The following is a 21924-nucleotide window of genomic DNA, read 5'->3' on the forward strand; positions in this document are numbered from 1 at the left end:
CAGCCTTTATTTGACAGCATGAAAATAAGCAAAGAAACTTAGGTAGCCCTTTGAGTTGAAAGATCTTGAGAGAAGTGGGTAGGATGTGGAAGGAAGGATACACTAACTGACTTGAAAGAGAAATAGAAAAATTCCACACTGAGCAGCCTCGTGTTCTGCTTCCTCTGCTTACTCTGTCAGCAATCTGAAAATAGATATAATAGTGAACAGAGAGGTTTGTAAACAGGAGATGGGAAGATTTTTTTCAGGATACAGTTCCAAATTCTCTTCCTAGAGGAAAGAACACTGAAAAAAAAGGACATTTGGTTTAAGAACACAAGAAGAATCAGTGCAGATCATACACTAGGCATGAACATAACGGGCATGTACATGGCTAGTTCCACAGCACTAATTTCAAAGCATTCCCTGTCTGTGTGTCCATTGTATTCAATTGGTATTGAAGCATGTGGGCAAGCAGCAAGGCTAATGTTGGTAAATGGAAAGAAAAAAGCAGGCCAGGTTGCAGGGGCAGATTTATCAAGGGCAAAGTGTTTCAGAAACAATGGAGGTGCTCTCTTACAGGTTTGCTTCAATAGGCATTTTGTACACTGCTATGTACAAGACAGCATTTTCTCCCTGAACTGTGCTAATCTACCTACTGCAGGATACCATCATTTAGGTTTCCATCAGCAAAGTATATAAGTACCTTCTTAAGTTTACTCTTCATCATCAGATCACCAAAACACATGCTGAACTTACAGGTGATTCCTAAATACTGTTGCAGTTAATGGGACTTCAATCAATTGGACACCAGTCCAGGACTGAAGCACATGCTTAGAGTTAAGCATACATCTAATCACATTGCTAAGCAGAACCAGGCACTTCAGAGCCTTGAATGCATGCATGTATGGTCAAACGCACATCATATTTAGGTGGACAGAGTGAACAAGCAATTGTTATTACAAAGACGTGCGGCCATAGGTGGGAAACTTAAGATCCCATGACTGTCTTGGCAGATGGGCAGGGACTGAAGATGACCACAAGAACTCATCTACTATTTTTTCCCCTTAAATTATTATCTTTAAAACAGTAAATGGAAATTCCATAAGATAACAGCCATTTGGGGATTTTTAGGAAAGCCCCCTACCAGTTCTCTAACCATTCTTACCTACTTAGATAACAATTTAAAAGGTAATGTTGGTATTTTTCCAGGTCACTCAAAAACATTAATCTTTTGGGGAGCAGCCAAGTACGTATAGGTGCATCAGTGCTGGTCTGGTTAGAACTCTTGCGTGACCTTTATTCAGCCATTATCTCAAAAGAGATGAATTCCACCTTCACTTACACTAGTATACAGTTGATATAAGCAATTTCAATGACATCAGGGGGACTAGCACAGCCCTGTACACACTATAGCACAGTAGAATTTGTCATTGCTTTCCATTAGAGCTTAACTAGAAAAGTACTCTGCTGTTAGTGAAACACAGCCAGATTTCAAGCCAGATTTAATTTCATCAAAAAAAAAAAAAAAAAAAAAAAAAAAAAAAGAGCAGTGTTCTTTGCTTTCAGCACTCTTTTCAGCTTTTAGAATAGATTTGGGGTCAGAGAACACCCAAGCACCTGTTATACTTAACCAGGATGGAGAAGCAGCAGGAAAGAAAGAAACCAGAAAAAGCTGACCTTGTTGCAGCTATTATATATTCAGGAAAGGACAGAGGAAAAGAGAGGACTTTGAACCCTCCCCATTTGGGCTCTGCTTGATATCTGCCTGTAGGAGTACAGGAGTGGTGGGAGTTTAAGGGACCCACATAACTTAGGTATGCTTTGTAACTTTGTGTTATATAACTCCATGCGGGCACTGCCAGAGATATTTTCTCAGATCTGTAAATCTCAAGTAGCTCCAGTGAATAAAATACAAATGAAATTTGGTAAGCTCTTATCAAGCTTTGTTACTTCTACAGTGCAAACCATTAGTCACTCTAGAACCACATTGTGTGCCTGTTTTTCACTGTATGTTTGAAAATGAGCGAATATAGTCTACAATCATTTCCATTTACATCCTCTTTAAAGCCATTTCACACAGCCTTCAAGTCAACATAAAGCTTCTCGTAGAATCCATCCATACCTGATACACTATCACTGTTTGCTTACCTGATTGCACTTGGTTTATCTCTGCCCCCTAAATTTTTAAATATTTTGGAAAATTAAAGAGAAAATTTTTATAGCGACAAAACACAATGCACCTCATTTCTTCATACTAATTAGCTCACTGTGCACTTACACTTATTATGTTGTTTTTTTCCCACTAACACCAAATGTGATAAACATCTCCCCTCAAACCTCCCTACCCACCACACTCACAAAACCAACCTACGTGAAAGATAAGGGATGAAAGAAATAAGTTTGTTTAAGGTATAACCTTAACTACATAGTAGTTTTGCAAGATCAGTATGTACATCTAGTTTCTGAGCTATGCTATCAATAACAATATGTACATATTAAATGCCACTTCTTTTAAATGATGAGAGATGGGGAAAGCATCCATAGAAAGTTACTATCTGGCCGTTGGTACCAAATACACAGCACAGCTACATCATACATTGCTTTAGATTCAGTTTTATATTTTTATTTGTAATGCCCAAGCCAGGTGCAAGTTGTCCTTTAAAGATAAGCAAGAAAACCTTCAGCTTAGTCAATATCTAAATGCTGCTGCTTGTCAGTGGGGCCAAGAGCAGACCCAATGAACAGAGCCTTACCTTGCTTTTGTGTTCACAGGGAGTGTGAAACCTCCTACAATACTACTGAAAAATGACAAGCCACTAGGGCAGTCCTAATTTATATTTGTTGTGATTTGGGCTGCAATCTCCATTCACCCCATCACTCGGAGTTAAGAGTAAAATAGATAAAACTGTAATAGTAGGTGGCAGCAGCTGCCTTTTGTCATAGATTTGATTTATACTACAACAGTGTGTATTTTTGTCCTCCCCCATGTTACCAACTGTCCAATTTTTGTTCCTTGATGTTTCGCCTATTATTTGTGGCAACACTTGGCTATTTTGCCATTTAAAGAATCAAAACTTCAGGAGTCTATACATTGTTGAATATGTAGCCTTGCTTAGCCTGATCTAGAAGACTCAAACATACCAGCGCATGCAGCTCGTCAGTCAGTCAGCAACAGTGCAGCTGGCACAGAACTAAATATTTCTATGATGTGATCACACATATTGCCATTGATTTGAGGGGAGTAGAATGGAATTAAAAAAGATTCTGAAACACATTTTTGATCATGTCCCAAATGAAAATATGAAAATCAACTTTTGCATTTTAGTAGTTGATGTTATGGATATAGCTTGTTGTTCATGTATATAGTCTGGTGGAGTAGTTATTTATAAATGAGTGTTAACCTGAATTAAAAAACAAAAAACCAAAACATTCCTATTCCAGGCAACTCTTTAACAAATGTCTATAAGAAAACCAGTAATGAGGTTTATGCTCAAAGTAAGCCATAGGCTTAAAAAACTTTGAAGAAAAATGGGCATAAACACGTTTCAGCATTTAAAATAGCCCAACAGCAAATATCTCCATCAACAGATTTCTCAGCACAGATCCAGTAAGGATGTGACACTACAACTCAGAGATAGAAGAAGGTGGCTTGATGCTTCTGTTCTTTAAAGAAGAATTTAAAGAAATACTTAATTCCATTTGAGCTACAGTACAAATGAGAAGACAGCTATTTCCCACATCCCTTCCTTTGTTCAAACCATTTAGCAGAAAAGGTCAGTGACATTCTGACCTACTCTTAATCATTACACAATTTTCACAAGTAGAACTTAGTCTGGACTGAAAAGCATGCACTTAAGGCATGACTGAGGAACAAATTTGGATATAATCCAATTCACTTTTTATTTCTAGGGTTTTTAATTACTTAGCTGATAGAACCAAGCATGCAGTTGGTCCTGTGCAGACTTGAATAACTCTTCAGTGCTGAAAAAAGGTGGTCTGTGGTGTCCAGTGAATCAGGGTAATGTGTTTACAGTGATAGCAAGGGTATTTAATTATGAAATAAAAACTCTTTCCCTTCTTGGCTTAGCATCATCTCAAACAATGCTCCAGGATACCATAGAGCTAAAATACAGCAGAGAAAAATGGTTGTGTCAAGAACATACAAGGATCCCTGTTCTACAGGCATCTACTCTTACATCATTTCTTCTCAAATTTCAGAATGAATTATTTAGTCCTACATAGTTTTACTCTTTCATAGGAATGACAGTTTGGTAAAGCTTGAGAACAGACATCTCCCTAAATGGTTTTGGTCAGGCTCCCTAGAAATTTGAGAAAAAGGATAAATTTGACTGTAAGGTGGTCCTATGCATGCAGAGAGAAAATAATTGTGTTTATTTTTATCAAGAAATCCTCCTAACTTGGCTTTCTGCTCAGAGTAAAATCAAGAAGACATTATGACACTTTTGAAAGAGTCAAAAGGGAAAAAGTAAAAAAGAAGCCTTCAGCTGGGAGTACAAAGGAAATTACCCACTGACTGGTATCCTTGTTCTAAGTGGGTCAGAATACATCAGCGTTTTCTAAATTTCTTACATCTCCCAGCAACAGAAGCATATTGAAGTAAAAATAATAATTCAATGTTTATAGAGTATCAATAATTTTAAAGGTTATCACTGAGAATTGCAAGTCAGATGCATGAAGGTTAGCAAGATGATTTCCAGCATGCAACAGAACTTTATAGATGGAAACAATCTTCTCATTACTCCATTTACTATTGTTCCCCCTCCAAGTCCTGCACACAAGTAGCTGTATGATTGTTTTAAGCATGTAATTGTTTTATCCTCCTCATGGTTTACCAGTAGAGGCTGTACCAGACTTGAATGGTTTTCAGCAGCTGAACAGTCCAGCATGTCTGCATACCCCCCACTGGACCAGTTTAGAGCCACACGAGCATATGCTCTCAAACAGATCTGTTCACATTTCCCTACAAATACCCTATTCATCGTTGTGTCCTAGTGTCTCAGCAGCAACACTGGAAGAACTTATCCATCTCCACAGGTGTGCACTGCAGGACTGTAAAGGGAGGAGGCAAGGAATTAGGAAGCCCACTGCAAGGCAGCATGGTCAGGCTAATTATTAGACTGTTCTTAGATTGATTATTAGACTGATTATTAGACGTATTAGACACACATCGCATTGCCACATCATCCTTCAAAAAAGAAAGAAGGGCTATTGTTATGGGGGGCTCCCTTCTGAAAGGGACAGAGGGACCGATATGCCGACCGGACCCAACCCGCAGAGAAGTCTGTTGCCTCCCTGGGGCTCGGGTGAGAGACTTTGCCAAGAAAGTCAAGCACCTGGTACGGCCCACTGACTACTACCCGCTACTGGTCTTTCAGGCTGATAGCGATGAAGTAGCAACGAGAAGTCCGAAGGCGATCAAAAGAGACTTTAGGGATTTGGGGCGACTACTTAGAGGATCAGGGGCGCAGGTGGTGTTTGCCTCTGTCCTTCTGATAGGGGGGATCGAAGCTGAAAGGCGTGCTGTTCACATAAACTCGTGGCTTCGAGACTGGTGTGACCGGCAGAACTTTAGGTTCTTTGATCACGGGAAGGTCTATGCTACACCGGGCCTGATGGCACCGGATGGGATGCGCCTCTCTCGGAGAGGGGTAAGGATCTTTGGTCAGGAGTTGGCAGGGCTGATAGATAGGGCTTTAAACTAGAGTCGAAGGGGGAAGGGGCTAAAACCAGGCATGCCGGTGAAGACCTAAGGGATGGTACGCTAGAATCAGAGGGGCTGTGTGCCAGTGAGGTCCTTCGGTCAGATCCACAAGGTGCTGAGTGTAAGGAGACGCACCTGAAGTGCTTCTACACGAACGCACGCAGTATGAGGAATAAAATGGATGAGCTAGAAGTCCTGGCCCAGTCCCGCAACTACGACATCATCGGCATAAGCGAAACCTGGTGGGATGAGTCCTGTGACTGGGGTGTTGCGATAGATGGTTACAGGCTCTTCAGGAGGGACAGGCAGGGTAGGCGAGGTGGTGGGGTGGCGATGTATGTGAAGCAGGGGCTGGACTGTGTGGAACTTCAGGTTGGCAATGGCAAAGTTGAGAGCCTCTGGGTAAGGATCAAGGGACGAACGAATAAAGGGGATGTCGTTGTGGGAGTCTATTACAGACCGCCTGGCCAGGACGATAGCGCCGATAAATTATTCTTTACAGAACTAAGAGAGGCCTCGAGATTAACTCCCCTTGTCCTTATGGGGGACTTCAACTTGCCAGACGTTAACTGGGAGTGCCACACGGCTGACACGAGCAAGTCCAGGAGGTTCATGAAGCACCTAGATGATAACTTCTTGGTGCAGGTGCTAACGGAGCCAACTAGGAAAGGTGCCCTCCTAGACCTGTTGCTAGAAAACAGAGAGGGTCTGGTGGGAGATGTGGTGATTGGTGGCCGCCTCGGTCATAGCGACCATGAAGTGGTTGAGTTCAAAATTTACGGTGACAGAAGGAAAAGTGCCACCAAAACCTCATCCCTAGATATGGGGAAAGCGGACTTCAGGCTGCTCAGGGAACTAGTCAGCAAGGTCCCCTGGGAAACTGCTCTTGAAGGCCTCGATGTCCACCAGTGCTGGTCATTCTTTAAGCGATGCCTCCTAGAAGCACAAGATCAGGCAATTCCAAAATATCGCAAGTCAGGCAGGCGGGGCAGGAGGCCGGCGTGGCTGACCAGGAATGTTCTAATGGAGATTAGGCGGAAACAGAGAGTGTTTCGCTACTGGAAGGAGGGCCAGGTGTCATGGAAAGAATACAGGGATGCTGTTCGTGTTTGTAGGGAGAAAGTTCGTGTGGCCAAAGCACAGCTAGAGTTGAAGCTGGCTGTGTCTGTGAGAGAAAATAAAAAGGTTTTTTTTAGATATGTGAATGGAAAAAGGAGAACTAAAGAATACATAGGGCCGCTCCTTGATAGGGAAGGTCTCCTCACAGACAATGACATAGGCAAAGCAGAGACGCTTAACGCCTTCTTTGCCTCTGTCTTCAATGCCGATGATGGGCTTCGGGACTGTCCTGGTTTCAGTTAGCACAGAATTAATTTTCTTCCTAGTAGCTGGTGGAATGCTGTGTTTTGGCTTAGAATGAGAAGAGTGCTGATAACACCCCGATGCTTTAATTGTTGCAGAGCAGTGCTTATACTAAGCCAAGGACATCTCAGCCTTTGCTCTGTCCTGCCAACGGGCAGGCTGGGGGGTGCAGTAAGAGCTGGGAGGGGACAGACCCAGGACAGGTGACCCAAACTAGCCAAAGGGGTATTCCATACCATCTGACGTCATGCTAAACAATATATAGGGGTGGCTAGCCGGGGGGAGGGGGCCGGACTGCTCGGGGTTAGGCTGGGCATCGGTCAGCGGGTGGTGAGCAATTGCATTGTGCATCACTTGTTTGTACATACTATTATTACTTTCGTATTATCCCCATTGTATCATCATTATTATTATTGTTATTATTATTTTTGTTATTTTTTTTTTCCTGTCTTATTAAACTGTCTTTATCTCAACTCACGGGCTTCACTTTCCATTTCTCTCCCCCGTCCCAGAGAGGGAGGGGGGAGGGTGAGCGAACGGCTGCGTGGTGTTTAGCTGCCGGTCGGGTTAAACCACGACAGTCTTTTTGGCGCCCAACGTGGGGCCCGAAAGGTTGAGATAACGGCAGATCTGATCAGAGTGTGTTAAACTAAAATTGGTGTAAGGATTAGACCTGCTTAATAGTCACTTGTCATGATGCTGATTGCTTTAATCACAACTCTGCTGCGCCTGTTTTCCAAATTGAGTATTATAGTACATTATTTTCCGTATTTGCTCTCTGTAGTGTTGTTTCTCCTCTCCGGGCCCTGGTTTCAGACCATTATGGTACTAAGTGTTATAGCAATGGCTTATGAGACGATAAGATATCTGGTCATGACTCTAACTTGGTATTTATACTCAGTAACATTGTGGACTCTGTACTTTGGAAACAGCATCTTGGGAACTATTAGCAATTATACCTATTGTTTTTCTCCATTAGAGAGTCAATCTGTGGAGGGGAAAGGGGAGGATATTTTTCCTTACTTGCTTACTCTCCCTTTCTCCTTCACCACCCCTGTATCCTCCTGGGTCACTCTGCCTTCCTCCTTCACCACCCTCTTATCCCCTGAGCTTGTCACAATAGCTCTCCAAGATATTGAATATTTCTGGAATACTCAGAATACCATAGTCTTGTTGTTCTGCCTCATGAATGCACTTCAGATTCTGCTTAAAGTTAAACAACTACTTATGAAGCTCATCCGGAGATCTGCCCGGAGGCAGTATAGTTGTGGGTGGCAGGGAGTATGGGTGGATATGGGCAGGCATCTAGAGCAGTTGGCACCCCCAGTGTGTTGGAAATTCACCCCTGAACAATGGCAAAATCCTCAAAAACTGGCAGAATGCTTGAAAAAAAGGTGTAATGATTCTGGCAGTTCCAAAGTAACACAAATCATTGTAACGTGCTGGGGCCTGGCTCATGCCTATCGAGCTGCCATTGATACTGCTGTCAACTTAGTGACAGACCCTGCGGCCACTCCAAACCCCGTGACAGATCCAACGGCCACTGTGACCCCTACGGTGGATTCTGCAGCCGCTCCAGTCCCAGCTCCTGCAGCCGCTCCAGTCCCAGCTCCTGCAGCCGCTCCAGTCCCAGCTCCTGCAGCTGCTCCAGTCCCAGTTCCTGCAGTCGCTCCAGTTCCAGCTCCGGCCGCTACTCCAGTCCCAGTTCCTGCAACTGCTCCAGCTCCAGCTCCTGAAGCCGCTCCAGCTCCAGCTCCTGCAGCTGCTCCAGTCCCAGTTCCTGCAGTCGCTCCAGTTCCAGCTCCGGCCGCTACTCCAGTCCCAGTTCCTGCAACTGCTCCAGTCCCAGCTTCTGAAGCCGCTCCAGCTCCAGCTCCTGAAACCGCTCCAGCTCCAGCTCCTACTGCTGCTCCAGTCCCAGCTCCTGCAACTGCTCCAGCTCCAGCTCCAGCTCCTGTAGCCGCTACAGCTCCGGTTCCTGCAACTGCTCCAGCTCCTGTAGCCGCTCCAGCTCCTGTGGCCGTGTCAGAGAAACGAGCTGTAGCAGTGCAAGTTGACCCTGCAGAGGGCATTCCAACCCCTGTGGCAGACCCTGTAACAAAGTCAGAGAAACGAGCAGTAGCAGTGCAAGCTGCCCCTGTAGAGAAGGTGAAAATATGGTACAGAAATTCAAGTCGTTTAGAACGCAGAGAGTCTTCTGCCAATCCAGGTAAGGCTTCTGCCAAAACTAAGTATAGAGATGACGAAGATGATGACGACGCTGGGCCGTCAAGGATTCAGGAGGAGGAAGATGAGGATGCCGAAAGAGCAACAGTAACTACCCGAAGCCTAAACGAGCGCGAGCTACGAGATGTGCGAAAAGATTTTGGTCGCTGTATAGGTGAGCAGCTTGTCACCTGGCTGCTCCGGTGCTGGGACTCTGGAGCCAATTGTGTGGAATTAGACGGCAGGGAAGCCAAGCGGCTGGGATCCCTTGCTCGAGACGCCGGCATTGACAAAGCAATTGCAGATGGAGCACGACCCACCAGCCTCTGGAGGCGTCTCCTCTCAGCTGTGAGGGAAAGGTATCCCTTCAAGGAAGATATTTTATGTCTACCAGGCAAGTGGACCACTATGGAGAAGGGAATCCAGTACCTGAGGGAATTAGCCGTACGGGAAGTGATTTATGAGGATCCAGACCTCAAACAAACATCCACAGATCCAGATGAAGTCAAGTGTACACGACCCATGTGGCGGAAGTTTGTACGGAGTGCACCATCATCATATGCCAGCTCATTGGCAATAATGGCCTGGAAAGAGGATGAGGAACCCACAGTGGGTGAAGCGGCTAAACAACTCCGGCAGTACGAAGAAAGTCTCTCCTCTTCCTTACAGGCCTGCGTCTCAGCTGTGGAGAAACTTTCTGAAAAGGTTCACCAACTTGAAGAGAATCTATTGTCCTCCCCACCTGAACCAACCAGTGCCCACCGACCAAAGGAGAACACTTGGGAGAAACTTTCTGAAAAGGTTCACCAACTTGAAGAGAGATTATTCTCCTTCGCACCTGTACAAAGCAGTGTCTCAGCTGTCAGGGGTAGGCGTTCACCCACACAAGGAAGACGATATGGTGGGTACTCACCCCGTGCCACCCTGTGGTTTTACTTACGAGACCATGGAGAGGACATGAGAAAGTGGGATGGAAAATCTACCGCGACCCTAGAGGCACGGGTACGTGAGTTGCAAAAGAAAACAATCAGGAAAAAGGGATTCTCCGAAAAGTTTGCTGCTCCAACTTCCAGCAGACAGTCCTTCAAACACAGAAACGAGGAAGATTCTGACCAGGATTAGGGGGGCCCTGCCTCCAGCCAGGGGGAGGAAAGGGACAATCGAGTTTATTGGACTGTGTGGATTCGATGGCCTGGCACATCACGCGCACAGAAGTATAAGGCTTTAGTAGACACCGGTGCACAATGTACTATAATGCCATCGAGCTATAAAGGACCAGAGCCCATCTATATTTGTGGAGTGACAGGGGGATCTCAGCAGTTGACTGTATTGGAGGCTGAAGTGAGTCTGACTGGGAATGAGTGGGAAAAGCACCGCATTGTGACTGGTCCGGATGCTCCATGTATCCTTGGCATAGACTATCTTAGAAGAGGATACTGCAAGGACCCAAAAGGGTTCCGGTGGGCTTTTGGTATTGCTGCCTTAGAGACAGAGGGCATTAAACAATTATCTACCTTGCCTGGTCTCTCAGAGGACCCCTCTGTTGTGGGGTTGCTGAGGGTCGAAGAACAGCAAGTGCCAATTGCTACCACAACTGTGCACCGGCGGCAATATCGCACCAACCGAGACTCCCTGATTCCCATCCATAAGCTAATTCGTCAATTGGAGAGCCAAGGAGTGATCAGCAAGACTCATTCACCTTTCAATAGTCCCATATGGCCAGTGCGAAAGTCTAATGGCGAGTGGAGACTAACAGTGGACTATCGCGGCCTGAACGAAGTCACGCCACCACTGAGTGCTGCAGTGCCGGACATGCTGGAACTTCAGTATGAACTTGAATCGAAGGCAGCCAAGTGGTACGCCACAATTGATATCGCTAATGCATTTTTCTCCATCCCTCTAGCAGCAGAGTGCAGGCCACAATTTGCCTTCACTTGGAGGGGAGTCCAATATACTTGGAATAGGCTGCCCCAGGGGTGGAAACACAGCCCTACCATTTGCCATGGGCTGATCCAGTCTGCACTAGAGCAGGGGGAAGCTCCTGAACACCTGCAGTACATCAATGACATTATTGTGTGGGGTGACACAGCAGAGGAAGTTTTCGAGAAAGGGAAGAAAATAGTCCAAATCCTTCTGAAAGCCGGTTTTGCCATAAAACAAAATAAAGTCAAAGGACCTGCACGGGAGATCCAGTTTTTAGGAATAAAATGGCAAGATGGACGTCGTCAAATCCCAATGGATGTGATCAACAAAATAACAGCTATGTCTCCACCAACTAACAAAAAAGAAACACAGACTTTCCTAGGTGTTGTGGGGTTTTGGAGAATGCACATCCCAAATTACAGTCTGATTGTAAACCCACTCTACCAAGTAACTCGCAAGAAGAATGAGTTTGAATGGGGCCCTGAACAACGACAAGCCTTTGAACAAATCAAGCAGGAAATAGTCCATGCAGTAGCCCTTGGGCCAGTTCGAACAGGACCAGATGTAAAGAATGTGCTCTACACTGCAGCCGGGGAGAACGGCCCCACCTGGAGCCTCTGGCAGAAAGAACCTGGGGAAACTCGAGGTCGGCCTCTGGGGTTTTGGAGTCGGGGATACAGAGGATCTGAGGCCCGCTATACTCCAACTGAAAAGGAGATATTGGCAGCATATGAAGGAGTTCGATCTGCTTCGGAGGTGGTCGGTACTGAAGCGCAGCTCCTCCTAGCACCCCGATTACCGGTACTAGGCTGGATGTTCAAGGGAAGGGTCCCCTCTACGCATCATGCAACTGATGCTACATGGAGCAAGTGGGTTGCACTGATTACTCAGCGGGCTCGAATAGGAAACCCCAGTCGCCCAGGAATATTGGAAGTGATCATGGACTGGCCAGAAGGCAAATACTTTGGGATATCATCAGAGGAGGAGGTGGGTCGTGCTGTAGAAGCCCCACTGTACAACCAGTTGCCAGAGAATGAAAAGAAATATGCCCTGTTCACTGATGGGTCCTGTCGTATTGTGGGGAAGCATCGGAGATGGAAGGCTGCTGTATGGAGTCCTACGCGACGAGTTGCAGAAGCTGCTGAGGGAGAAGGTGAATCGAGTCAGTTTGCAGAAGTGAAAGCCATTCAGCTGGCTTTAGACATTGCTGAACGAGAAAAATGGCCAGTTCTCTATCTCTACACCGATTCATGGATGGTAGCAAATGCCCTGTGGGGATGGTTACAGCAATGGAAGCAAAACAACTGGCAGCGTAGGGGCAAACCTATCTGGGCTGCTGCATTGTGGCAAGATATTGCTGCTCGGGTAGAGAACCTGGCTGTGAAAGTACGCCACGTAGATGCTCATGTGCCCAAGAATCGGGCTACTGAAGAACATCAAAACAACCAGCAGGTGGATCAGGCTGCTAAGATTGAAGTAGCTCAGGTGGACCTGGATTGGCAGCATAAAGGTGAATTATTTATAGCCCGATGGGCCCATGACACCTCAGGCCATCAAGGTAGAGATGCAACATACAGATGGGCTCGTGATCGAGGGGTGGACTTGACCATGGACGCTATAGCACAGGTTATTCATGACTGTGAAACATGTGCTGCAATCAAGCAAGCCAAACGGTCAAAGCCTCTTTGGTATGGAGGACGATGGCTGAAATATAAATATGGAGAGGCCTGGCAGATTGATTACATCACACTCCCTCAAACTCGCAATGGCAAGCGCCACGTACTTACAATGGTGGAAGCAACCACCGGATGGCTGGAAACATATCCTGTGCCTCATGCTACCGCCCGGAACACCATCCTGGGCCTTGAAAAGCAAGTCCTATGGCGACATGGCACCCCAGAAAGAATAGAATCAGATAATGGGACTCACTTCCGAAACAACCTTATAGACACTTGGGCCAAAGAACATGGTATTGAATGGGTGTATCACATCCCCTATCATGCACCAGCCTCCGGGAAAGTTGAACGATACAATGGCCTGTTAAAGACTACCTTGAAAGCAATGGGCGCTGGGACGTTCAAAAACTGGGATACGCATTTGGCAAAGGCCACCTGGTTAGTCAATACTAGGGGATCTACCAACCGAGCTGGACCTGCCCAATCAAACCTGTTACGTACTGTAGATGGGGATAAAGTTCCTGTAGTGCATGTAAAAAATATGCTGGGTAAAACAGTCTGGGCTACTCCTGCCTCAGGAAAAGGCAAACCTATTCGTGGAATTGTTTTCGCTCAGGGACCTGGATATACTTGGTGGGTGATGCAAAAGAACGGAGAGGTCCGGTGTGTACCTCAAGGAGATTTAATACTGGGTGAGAATAGCCCATGAACTGAATTGCACCATGTTAAATAGTATATTATACTGTATGTTATCACTACCATGATTACTATAGGTGACTAATTAGAATGTATGGAAAAGAGTGTAACCTGAGCATGACATAAATGGTATGGAATAAGGGGTGGATAGATGTCCTGGTTTCAGTTAGCACAGAATTAATTTTCTTCCTAGTAGCTGGTGGAATGCTGTGTTTTGGCTTAGAATGAGAAGAGTGCTGATAACACCCCGATGCTTTAATTGTTGCAGAGCAGTGCTTATACTAAGCCAAGGACATCTCAGCCTTTGCTCTGTCCTGCCAACGGGCAGGCTGGGGGGTGCAGTAAGAGCTGGGAGGGGACAGACCCAGGACAGGTGACCCAAACTAGCCAAAGGGGTATTCCATACCATCTGACGTCATGCTAAACAATATATAGGGGTGGCTAGCCGGGGGGAGGGGGCCGGACTGCTCGGGGTTAGGCTGGGCATCGGTCAGCGGGTGGTGAGCAATTGCATTGTGCATCACTTGTTTGTACATACTATTATTACTTTCGTATTATCCCCATTGTATCATCATTATTATTATTGTTATTATTATTTTTGTTATTTTTTTTTTCCTGTCTTATTAAACTGTCTTTATCTCAACTCACGGGCTTCACTTTCCATTTCTCTCCCCCGTCCCAGAGAGGGAGGGGGGAGGGTGAGCGAACGGCTGCGTGGTGTTTAGCTGCCGGTCGGGTTAAACCACGACAGGGACCCAGGGTGCCCTGAGCTGGAGGACCAGGACGGTGGGGATGACAAACTCCCAACCGACCCTGAACGTGTGCGGGATTTGCTACTCCACCTGGATCCCTACAAGTCCATGGGTCCGGATGGGATTCATCCCCGGGTGCTGAAAGAGCTGGCGGATGTCATCGCGGAACCTCTCTCAATTATTTTTCAACGATCCTGGGAATTTGGAGAGGTCCCGGTAGACTGGAAGCTGGCAAATGTTGTGCCGATTTTCAAGAAGGGTCAGAAAGAAGACCCTAGCAATTACAGGCCTGTCAGTCTCACGTCAGTGCCTGGTAAAATCATGGAGAAGATGGTTCTCGAACTTATTGAGGCACACCTGGGGGACAAAGCAGTCATTGGTCCCAGACAGCATGGGTTTGTGAAGGGTAGGTCCTGCCTAACTAACCTGATTTCCTTTTATGATAAGATCACCCGTATGGTGGACCAAGGGAAACCAGCTGATGTGATTTTTTTGGACTTCAGCAAGGCTTTTGACACGGTTTCCCATAGGATCCTACTGGACAAAATGTCCACCATACAGCTAAATAAAAACATCATACGATGGGTGAGCAATTGGCTAACGGGCAGGGCCCAAAGGGTTATGGTAAATGGGGCTGCGTCAGGCTGGCGGGCGGTCACCAGTGGGGTCCCTCAAGGCTCCATTTTAGGGCCGGTACTTTTCAATATTTTTATAAACGATCTGGATGTAGGAATAGAAGGTATTTTGAGCAAGTTTGCTGATGACACCAAACTTGGAGGAGTTGTGGACTCGAATGAGGGTGGAAAGGCCTTGCAGAGGGATCTGGATAGGTTGGAGAGCTGGGTGATCACCAACCGCATGAAGTTCAATAAGAGCAAGTGCCGGGTCCTGCACCTGAGACGGGGAAACCCTGGCTGCACGTACAGACTGGGCGATGAGATGCTGGAGAGCAGCCGAGAAGAGAGGGATCTGGGGGTTGTGGTAGACAGCAAGTTGAATATGAGCCAGCAGTGTGCCCTGGCAGCCAGGAGGGCCAACCGTGTCCTGGGGTGCATCAAGCACGGCATCGCTAGTAGGTCAAGGGAGGTGATTGTCCCGCTCTACTCTGCGCTGGTGCGGCCTCACCTCGAGTACTGTGTGCAGTTCTGGGCACCACAGTATAAAAAGGACATGAAACTGTTGGAGAGTGTCCAGAGGAGGGCTACGAAGATGGTGAAAGGCCTGCCTGGAGGGGAAGACGTACGAAGAACGGCTGAGGTCACTGGGCCTGTTCAGCCTGGAGAAGAGGAGGCTGAGGGGAGACCTCATCACAGTCTACAACTTCCTCATAAGGGGGTGTCGAGAGGCAGGAGACCTTTTCTCCATTAACACCAGTGACAGGACCCATGGGAACGGGGTTAAGCTGAGGCAGGGGAAATTTAGGCTTGACGTCAGGAGGGGGTTCTTCACAGAGAGGGTGGTTGCACACTGGAACAGGCTCCCCAGGGAAGTGGTCACTGCACTGAGCCTGTCTGAATTTAAGAAGAGATTGGACTGTGTACTTAGTCACATGGTCTGAACTTTTGGGTAGACCTGTGTGGTGTCAAGAGTTGGACTTGATGATCCTTAAGGGTCCCTTCCAACTCAGGATATTCTATGATTCTATTCTATGATTCTATGTTCACAGACCATAGAGCAGGAGGGAGAGGAGAGCTGTGTGTGGTTAGAAAGTGTTTTTATTACCATCCCAGGACTTTAAACAGTCTGATTTTTCAACCATAGATTAGACTTCAACACAGCAATGCTTGGCCTAGATTGAAAATTCATGTACCTTACAGAAGCCCAGAGAACAGCTGAAGATAGAGAGCTCTTCATTTCTAGGTCGCCGGCTTATATCAGTTTTTCCTCTGCTGTGACCAAAAGGTGCTAATGTAAAACAAACCCGTGACTCTACCTTGACTGACAGAGTTTACACAACAATTAACCTCAACCTGTAGAGTTTATTTTGCAAGGTCAGCCAGGAGAGCCAAGCACAAGTCAGCTGTCCATGGTAAATTAAGTGCAACTCTGTGACACACATATAATCTATCACTGGAAATCTTCTCAATTTCAACTTGGCACATAATTTTTATTAATAGTAATAAGTAAACTCCTGTTTGGTTTATGTATGGACAGTTTTCTCTTTAATCTCTGCTATGTAATCACAGCTGGGAAAGTTATAAAGGTAGGCAGTAAACATTTTTCTCCTCTTGCAAGATGTTTGAAATTTTGAAGAAAAAATATCCCATCATATCCCTCTTTTGGCACCCTAGACTGTTGACATTATTAAACCAAAACAGCCTGAGTTTGTGCTATAGCCCTGAGGCAATGGGACATGACAAGGCCCATTTGGCAGAAGCCCAGGCTCTGCTAAAGAATGTGCTACCAGTGAAACAGCAGAAACAATGTAGGAGATCATGCCCCAGCTCCCTTGAATTTATTAAACTCCATATAACCATAGGGTCCAATCTTTCCTGTCCATCCAACACCTTTCCTGTCTATTGCTGCTCACAGGAAGACACTTCTTTTTCTCAGACCCAGTAATTGATCATTCAACTTATGAAGTTATGCAGCATAATTTAACATGCTCCCAGGATGCAAAAGGCTTCCTAGATGCCGTTAGCCTGGTGTTTCGCAATGTTGAGGTGCATAAGGCTTTGTCCTGGGCCAGACAGTGAAGAGTCAGTTTTTGTTACTATTGTGACTGTCCATTTTGAAATAGGAGGAAAACACCAAATCTTAGAAAACGATGAATAAAAACCTGTCAGTTTGAATGGACACAATATATCACTCTGATAATGAAATATTCTGATTTTGCTTTGTTTGCAAAAGTTTCTTCTACACATTACTTAAATTTTGAAATGAAGAGGTAGCTCTGTGCTGAAAAAACGGGACTTTTCATTTAGTAACTGTCAAAATCGAACTTTTCAATATTTCAAAATTTACTCCTTTTTTTAGACATTACATTCCTCAGAACCCACTCCTTACTGTCAAAAATACAGTGAATTACTACTTTTGGATGGCAGCAAAGGAAGAGAAGTTATTTTGAAAAACACCCTGACAGGTCTAATAAACTATTTTTCAGCCATTCTTGTCTTTGTCTTAAGCTCTGATGAATGCTACAATGGATCCACCTTAAAATGGGTGCATCAGAAGTGTCATTTATGGCATTTAGTTTTTCAGACCAGGCAGTGGAAAGCTTCCTGATTCTTTTGGTACTATGCTACTAAAAGTCATGTGCAAATAAAATAAATACCGGAAATGCTCACATTTGCCATTTTGATGGATCCACTTAATAGCTGCTTCAGATAGAGATTCAAATCCTTCACTCTTTTATGTTCAAGATCTGCAAAAGGTATATGCCATGTGTGGGGAAACCTGCAAGAGAAGAGTATTTGTAATTATTACTCTTGTACTGTATTTGCTGAAAACATTTCCAGGTCTACTTAATACAACATTAACTCTTTCTAAAATGTTTTGCTGGCAGGTGAAGAGATGGGTAGTTTACATAGGATTGTTTACTCTCTGCTTCTGGTTCTTTTCTGATAATAATTTGCTAATATTCTGTTTCATACTGTACCCTTTTTTTTCCTGTCTAAATCATTACATTTATGTTACACACACACATATACATATATACAAGTTAAAAACCTTAAAAGGCACTTATCTGCATTTTAGGGTATCTAAATACCTCTAAAAATTGGTCCTTTATGATTGTAGGAAAACATTACCCTCTCCATTTTTTTGCATAGTGCATAGCACAACAGATCTGATCTCAGACCAAGGCTCATACTATACAAAGCCTTGCCATACAATAATGAATGCCAAAACCTTACAGCAACAATGTGACATTTTATGAATATACCAATGCTTTTTTTTGTTTGTTTGTTTAACCTTAGCTATTTAGAGTGTAGATAAGTTTTTCAGACTAGGCCCCTGAGCCTGAATGCAACTTCAGGCACTACTATAACAAAAATAATATATGAAAACAAACTATCATCACAATTAGAAAATCAATCCCAACAAAAGCAATAACAACAGTAATAGCAATGTTCTGTATATTTTGTATTAAGATGTATTTCACTTACTAAATAAAACATATTGGCACAGGATGGTTTTATATCAATTTTCAAATGCTATGGTGAATTAAAATGTCAAAACCTGCTATTTTTTTCACTTGAATCATCTTAGTGTTTTAGATATAACATATTAGAGCAGTCAAAAAGTGAGATTTTTAACAATACACATAATCAATTTACATTAACTTTGCCCTGACAAGGACTATTTCTGTCAGGTTGAAGGATCATTGGAAAATCCACCTATGCTGAATTGCATGTAATGGGTTTTATGATATAGATTACTAATATTGCTAAACTAGTATTATACTTTATGTCCACTGATCTATATAATACAGGGTAGCAGAAATATTGATCTGGTCATATTTCATGTTACATCACCACTGCAAACACTTAACCATGTATTGTTTACAAACCTCTTTTTCCTGATACAACCTGGTTTATGCAGCAGACCTGAAGAGATATCTGAAGGCTCCAGACAAATTACTAAAAAGCCAGCTAGCTCTCAAAATACACTCAAAATAGACACTTGCCCAGCCTTTTGAAAGACAGCTGGTCAGATCCTACTTTGAATAGGTTTTACCCAATTCCACAGCTCAGTGATAAGATGTCATCAGCTTTTCAAAAGCCAGCCAAATAGCAACACATGGAGCAGTGGATTCCCATCCCCAGAGAGGAACACTGGCCAGCATTGCAAACCACCCAGCTGTAAAAATAGCACAGCAGCCTCACCTAGTGAAGATAAAATGACCAAAAACAATTAAGCTACAGTTTTTGTTACCAAGAGATTCAAGGTAATTAGATTTCATGAACTGTAATTAGATGTTTTTTGTTTGTTTGTTTTTAAGCTTGTTTTTTAGCAGAAGGCCTTTTATGAAGAGAATACTGATTAATAAGGATATTGTAATTCTTTACAAGAGGACAGGTCTTTAGCTATCTTGTGTAATACTTCTGAGGAAGAACTTAACACTGGTATAACTTAGTCTGCAATTAAAATGGCAAAGAGTCAGGATGATAGCAGCATATTGCATAGCCTTTTGATTATTTTTGCCTGTATCATGGGAAGATCAGGGCTCAGTTAGGCACTGTAAAAATGAACACTGAGAGGCAATTCTTGCCTGAAGAAATTAGAGTAGTAGGGGATGTGACATGACCCAGAATCATGACATATATGAGCTGTACACATAAAATTAGAACCCAGGTCGTTTGACATATATAGACAGGCTGTGAATGTTTTGGGCTTCTCTAGGGCACAAAAAGGACTTCTTTCAAGAGATGGTAGGGAGGATCTGTTTGGAAGCAGCACAAAATAAATGAGGCTGCATAACACAAAGAAAGGACTCTGTAAAATGTTGGCCCTCAGAAGATGCATCCTAAGCACAGTGGCCAAACTGAGGACAGATACATGCATTATCTGTAACTTCAGAGACAGCTGATTGATGGCACCCATAACTCTTTGCTGCAGTGAAGGACAATATGAACCTTGTAGTAGAACTGAACAGTTCTTTAAAGTGACTTCATGCTTTTGCTGAATTGTGCCTGTGGCTGAAACGGAGTTTGCACTTGTGAACATGCTTGTGTTAGAAAAGGTTAAGCTTCCAAGTTGATTTTGAGCTTTGCATCTAGTTTAAAGAGATCAGAAAAACATAAACTTGGGCCATTTACACACATCCTGGGTACCAGATCCTATTTGCTACCAATTAGTTTGAAGAACATTTCCATGTATAAACTATTTCACTTAAATGCTTTGTTGAGTGAAAAGACTTTTGGTTAAAAAAACAAAAAACAAAAAACAAAACACACACACAACAACAACAACACAACAACACAACACAACAACAGATGACGACAACAACAACAACAACAACAACAAAACAAAAAAACAACCAACCACAGTTAATACTTTGTCTAAAACCAAATAAGAGAGAAGATGCCAGGGTGCAAGGGTTTGTTTGGGGAAGCTGTACTTTGAATTATAAATATGGGATGAAAGTTTACATGCAATAGCAAAACTTTACATGCTGAGAACTCTGAGCTTCTGTCTTTAGTTTCTTGTGACAAAAATATGAAGCAAGCTTTTTGCCTTCCTTTGATGCTTCTGGTATTGGCCAGTGCTAGAGGCCTGCATCACACAGACTAATGGTGTGATATGGTATAGCAGTTCCAGTGAGAACTTCACATATAGAAATAGCTTAGTTTTTACTCTCTGGGCTGCACTAGAAGCCTCCAAATGACAAAGCTACATTAAATTTAAAAAAAAAAAATAATCAAGATGTTAGCATATGAACATTCATATAGAGAAACATCATAAAATGAATTACTTTAACACAGTCTTGAGGAAAGATCATAGAGTGATAGGTTACTGCTGGGACAGAGTTTTGGCAATAAACTTCTGAAAGCCTCAGTATATGTAGATTAACCTCCTGTGAGTCCTGAACTCTCATTTGTATTAAAAATATTATAAGTTATTTTAATAAAGGTAGATTTAGTGAAAAATAGCTAGTGCTGGTTTTGAAATTCACTACAGGATTTCTGAGGTCTGTACACTTCTAGAAAGGAATATATTTTCCTTCAAGGGGTGTCTTCACTGAAAAAAAAAGAAAAAAGAAAGGAACCAAAACAAACCAAACAAGTCATAAATAGCCACTTGAATATTTTATTCTGCAAACTAATAGTTTGCATGCAAATGGCTCCAAATCAAGACAATGATTCAAGCACTTTAGGTGTTCAGTGAAATTCCAATTCTGACCAACTGCTGCAACCAGCTCATGTGGACAGTCATAATGAGTCAAACTGGAGCCAAACTCCTTCAGTTATGGGAAAGATTCTCTAGAATTAACCAATCTAAAGCCATTTAACTGAATAAATCTCACAAACTCAAGGAAATACCAAATTAGACTGAAATGCATTGATTTTATTTTGTAAGTCAAAATCATGTTAATTGCAGGTATTTATCTCAGGTCAAACATCGAAGACCTTTCTATCTTTCAAGTGTATCACTGGAATATCATCTTGGTTCAGGTAAAATGTTTATCTTTATGGTCAGCTTTTTGCTTTATTGTAGATTGAGCTTGAAGAGGTGCTTGTATTAGGCAAGCCAGTATGACTGTTTAGTATTTTCTTCTCAATAGCATATAAAATACAAAGCATATGATATCTGTAGAATATATTACTCTACTTATATTACCAAAGCCATGCAAAATTATTATACAAAGTAAAGCTGTTTCTCGTAAGACTGAAATATGAAGCTATAAAGATGTACGCTTCAGGATATTCAAAGCAGGAATGAACATGTACATTGATAAAAAGGAATAGTCAGAATTATTGCAACTAATGATGGCTTATTTTTCAAGACTTATTAACTATTATTATTGATTGATGCAAGGCATAAGGTATTGTTTTAAAGGACTGGGAGAGCAAGGAAGGTTACTGAGTATTTCTCAGCTGAGAAGTATGTGCATCTTTTTGTAAAAATGTTGATCATGCCTGTCAGTATCAGAGATTGTCTTGTT

At 43.5% G+C, this 21924-nt stretch overlaps 1 protein-coding gene across 1 annotated transcript in view; it reads right to left on the reverse strand.

Annotated features, from left to right (window-relative positions):
• Window positions 1-21924, reverse strand: part of PIK3C2G (phosphatidylinositol-4-phosphate 3-kinase catalytic subunit type 2 gamma) — a gene marked incomplete at both ends in the record, with an annotated part of 213796 nt that overhangs the window by 32343 nt on the left and 159529 nt on the right. Inside the window, one exon of the mRNA XM_084302863.1 lies at window positions 17606-17714. Within this exon, the coding sequence (XP_084158989.1) occupies window positions 17606-17714 (109 nt within the window). The remainder of the gene's footprint in view (window positions 1-17605; window positions 17715-21924) is intronic.

Source organism: Netta rufina, assembly GCF_964035555.1.
Source record: "Netta rufina genome assembly, chromosome: 1".
NCBI lineage: Eukaryota > Metazoa > Chordata > Aves > Anseriformes > Anatidae > Netta > Netta rufina.